This window comes from Pinus tabuliformis, chromosome 5_1, assembly GCF_031772625.1.
Source record: "Pinus tabuliformis cultivar Carrire ecotype Pingquan chromosome 5_1, CPIR1, whole genome shotgun sequence".
Classification (NCBI taxonomy): domain Eukaryota; kingdom Viridiplantae; phylum Streptophyta; class Pinopsida; order Pinales; family Pinaceae; genus Pinus; species Pinus tabuliformis.
The window spans coordinates 910,310,269-910,313,932 of NC_142305.1; the positions used below are offsets into that span (position 1 = coordinate 910,310,269).

At 31.8% G+C, this 3,664-nt stretch overlaps 1 protein-coding gene across 1 annotated transcript; it reads right to left on the bottom strand.

The window, feature by feature from the left end:
- Positions 1-455: 455 nt before the first annotated feature.
- On the bottom strand, positions 456-2,464 carry LOC149167770 (glyoxylase I 4-like). Its single transcript, XM_089431593.1, has 5 exons — positions 2,216-2,464; positions 1,999-2,104; positions 1,553-1,874; positions 1,230-1,316; positions 456-884 (listed from the first exon to the last, which is right to left on the bottom strand). The coding sequence occupies exons 1-5, from the start codon at positions 2,386-2,388 to the stop codon at positions 781-783; spliced, it is 792 nt and encodes a 263-aa protein (XP_089287719.1). The 5' UTR covers positions 2,389-2,464; the 3' UTR covers positions 456-780.
- Positions 2,465-3,664: the final 1,200 nt, after the last annotated feature.

Here is a 3,664-nt window from a genome sequence, read left to right on the forward strand (position 1 = left end):
TTACCCAAAATTATTACCGGAAAAAAAAACAAAAAATTAAATCCACTCAAAATTCTATTTATTCTGGTTTTAAAAAATTAGATATGATGATATATAAGAAAGAATTTTTGCAAAATTCAATTCCATAAAATTATGATGCATCTTAAAGTTAAATTCCCTTTTAAATATTGTATAAAATAATAATAATAATCATAATATCACAATTTCTATTCTTTCAATCATTTTTTTTTACCACTTCTAACAAAGAGTCATTCTTATCTTATAGTCAATTTTAGAAATCTTTAGAATTGAATGCTAAAATAAAACAAATTGAGCTCATTTATATTGCTCCAATTCCAAAATATTACTATCTAATTCTAAGACATCCCCAAAATCAATAATCCAGATAAATACCCGGCTCTGAAATTAGATCCAAGAAGTTCACACTAATTAAAATTATTAAAATGTGATTTGTCATATAGGATAAGACACAAACGCCGCATGATTGAAATTTGAAAACTGAGTTGCTTCATTATCTTCTATGGATGGAGGACTCGGCTCATTCTTTGCATACCCAGTTTAGCAGGCTCAGAAGTTACAGTTCATGTCTACTTGAAAGCTGCCGTTGACAAAGCTTTCAAGGCGCCTCACGGCCTTATTCTGAACACAAACTATTTCCAATATACAATTCCTGCTAGACATCAACATTGTTAATTTATTACAAAATATCTGTGCACTGCCTACATTGGATATTGTTTTCCATTTTCCTGAATATAATGGGCTATGCATGCATGCCATGGATTAGAGATAAAAATCCAGAATGTCCAGAAAGTAAGGCCTTTTCTCATCATGTGCGTCTGAGAGGCAAGGACTCTTTCGTCCACTGGCAGCTTCGATCTCTTTTTCTGTATATCACCGAAGAAGGAAAGCATCAGAATCGATTACAGGTTTCTTGGATCGGTCAAGTTATCTTTATAAGTTATTTTTTCTGTTCATGGATCGATTAAGTTATTTTTTCTTGATGGTAAATTTCCGAAATATTCTAAAATTTCTGTTCAACAGAAATGATAATTGAATTTGAAACTATTTATTTGGTTTTTTTTCCATAAAATTTTAGAATATTCTTAAAATCTAAACTCAAATTAAATTTAATAATATTTATTTATATTTAGATTAAACCTAAAGAAATTCAAAAAGGCTATATAATAATCAATGTGAAATAAATGGACATGGCTGATTCTGGGAATAACCTGGAATCTGATCATCAAGAAAGAGGTTAATTGTTTGACTTCTTTCTTGGGTATCAGATTTTGAGATATTCTGCGGATTTATTGTACCTGCACAACACAACAAGAGTAAGACTATTGTAAATAGATTCTAAATACCAAAATTCTATGCGCAACACAACAGAGTAAGACTATTGTAAATAGATTTCAAATACCAAAATTTCATAAACTTAATTTGGTGATGAAACTTACTTTCATATTGCTGATATCGCCTCGAGTGCTTAAAACTATTTCAAGAAACCAAAAAATAAAAATAATTTAGTTATATTATTAAAGAAAAAACTTACTCAAAGTAGGACAGTCCGTTTCCGTTTGTGCTGCAGCAGCAGTCATGGGAACTAAAGCGATTTCTTTGCTGCTATATTCTGGCTCTGTTTCAGGTTTAGATTGAGGGAAAACAAGCCGGTGGAAGGTTGATTTTACAGATGAGGGCACACAAGCAACTGGAACAACAGGAAAATTCTCGCAGTTACAAATCTCGACCATGTAACCATCAGGATCATGGAAGAAAAGTTGGTCCACGTACAAGCCTTCCTCCTCCACAACACGCTTTTCATATTTTATGTGCATTTCTTGCAGTTTCTTTTCCACTAAAAGAATGTCTGGGCTCTGCAAAGGGTTCAAGAAAAGCGTATTTTATCATGAAGCACATTATGCAAGAACACTGATAAGTTAGTAGCAATGAAATACAGTAATCTCTGAAAGGTGATCATGGATTTTTAATGTAAATTACCTGAAAAGAGATATGGTTATCTCTTGGATTGATCTCAGCTTTTTTGGGGAGATTATCCGAAGGCTTGCACTGCAACAGATGTATCCCGATGCCATAATTGAATAACCTAGACCACAGTAATATAGCATTTGGTGAGAAATGGGAAATTCCTTGCAACCCACAGAGGCATAAATAAAATATGATATGCAGAGATTAATGGTGGGTGTAAAAATCATACCAAGCTCCTTCAAAATCAAATGAAGATGGCCTCTTCACAACCTGAAATCCAAGAACATTCTCGTAGAATTTCTTGGAAGCTGCGACAGATTTGCAGACGAATGAAACGTGATTCAGAGTTAAGGAAGGTGGAGGAGGTAGGGAAGCTGGAGTTTGATCCTTTTCCTTGCCCATTTGATACTCTCAACTCCCGTGATGACACTGAACACTGATTTGATTGGCACGAACTTCAACAAACTGTACAGACTCTCCTTAGCGAATTGAATATGCAAGAAATAACAGGCAGGCGCCTCCTTATAAAGGAAATCTTGGGTAGATATCTCCTTCCGGACTGAAGGACTCCATGCTTATGGCGTTTTGATGTCGGTAAAGTATAAACTAATAAGTCGTTTATAATTTTGTTTTTGTTTTGTTTTTTACTTTCCCGGTTTAAATGTGGTTTGGATTTTGAGTTATTAATTTGTTTGATTAGGTTTAAGGAATTAGATGAGTGTTTTTTTGAATAAGCTTTTATTTTTAAGATTAAAAAATATTTTAATTGGAATAAAGATGGAGTTTAATAGGATAATTATTGTTTTAATTTAAATAAGATGAAATTTAATATAAGCTTTAAGGGTTAGTTCAATTGATCGAGTTCCTATTGTTAAGTGTCTTGTTGATGGGGAGGTCACAGGGTGGATCAGGAGGTCAGGGGAAGAGAGGTCAGGAGGTCAGGGGAGAGAAGTCAGAGGGTCAATTCTGGGAATTTGATTCCCTTCAGGAGTTGATCCAGGTTGATCTGCCCACATTTTCCTATATTTAAAAAAGAAAGATTTTCCTATATGAAAAAAAAGAAAGATAAAAGTTAATATGGTAATTTCTATGTTAAAAATAGTTTTAAATTAATATGGTAATTTCTATGTTAAAAATAGTTTTATTTATTTATTTATTAAGTTTTTAAATTAAAATAGTTTATATAACAGATGGTTTAGTTTTGAAATTCTAAATATGAATTTAAAGAGTGTTTAATATAAAACAATTTCATTTTTAATCAGTGTTAAGATTATTTTTAATAAAGTTATGTGTTTGTTGGTGGTATTTAGTTTTAATTCTATATATAATTGGAGATTTAATTACAATTTAACTTCTCACCTAAAAAAACTATTAGATTACAAATTATAAATTAATTTGTATGAACAAATCATGGAGGAAATTTATGGCTATATATTGAACCCAATCTATTCTAGGAGTATATGAAATTCTAAATAATTTTTTATTTTTATTACCTAACTAAAGCTATAGTCTAAAAAACTCAAACCATCCATGAAGACATTATACACATTTTTGACTTATAAAATTGGTTTCTTAGTAGTACTAGTCATCCTTGAGGAGTGAGAGCACAATTAAGGGGAGAGACAACTGAAGGCATTCATAATAGTCTTGACAATCCTGTTATCCTAGAGGAGGATGG

Coding starts and splice junctions, on each gene's coding strand:
- LOC149167770 (XM_089431593.1), bottom strand. CDS start 2,388: ATGGGCAAGGAAAAGGATCAAACTCCAGCTTCCCTACCTCCTCCACCT. Junction 1,317..1,552: donor AACGGACTGTCCTACTTTGA/GTAAGTTTTTTC, acceptor TGTGTTGTGCAG/GTACAATAAATCCGCAGAAT. Junction 885..1,229: donor TCTTGATGATCAGATTCCAG/GTTATTCCCAGA, acceptor GGTGATATACAG/AAAAAGAGATCGAAGCTGCC.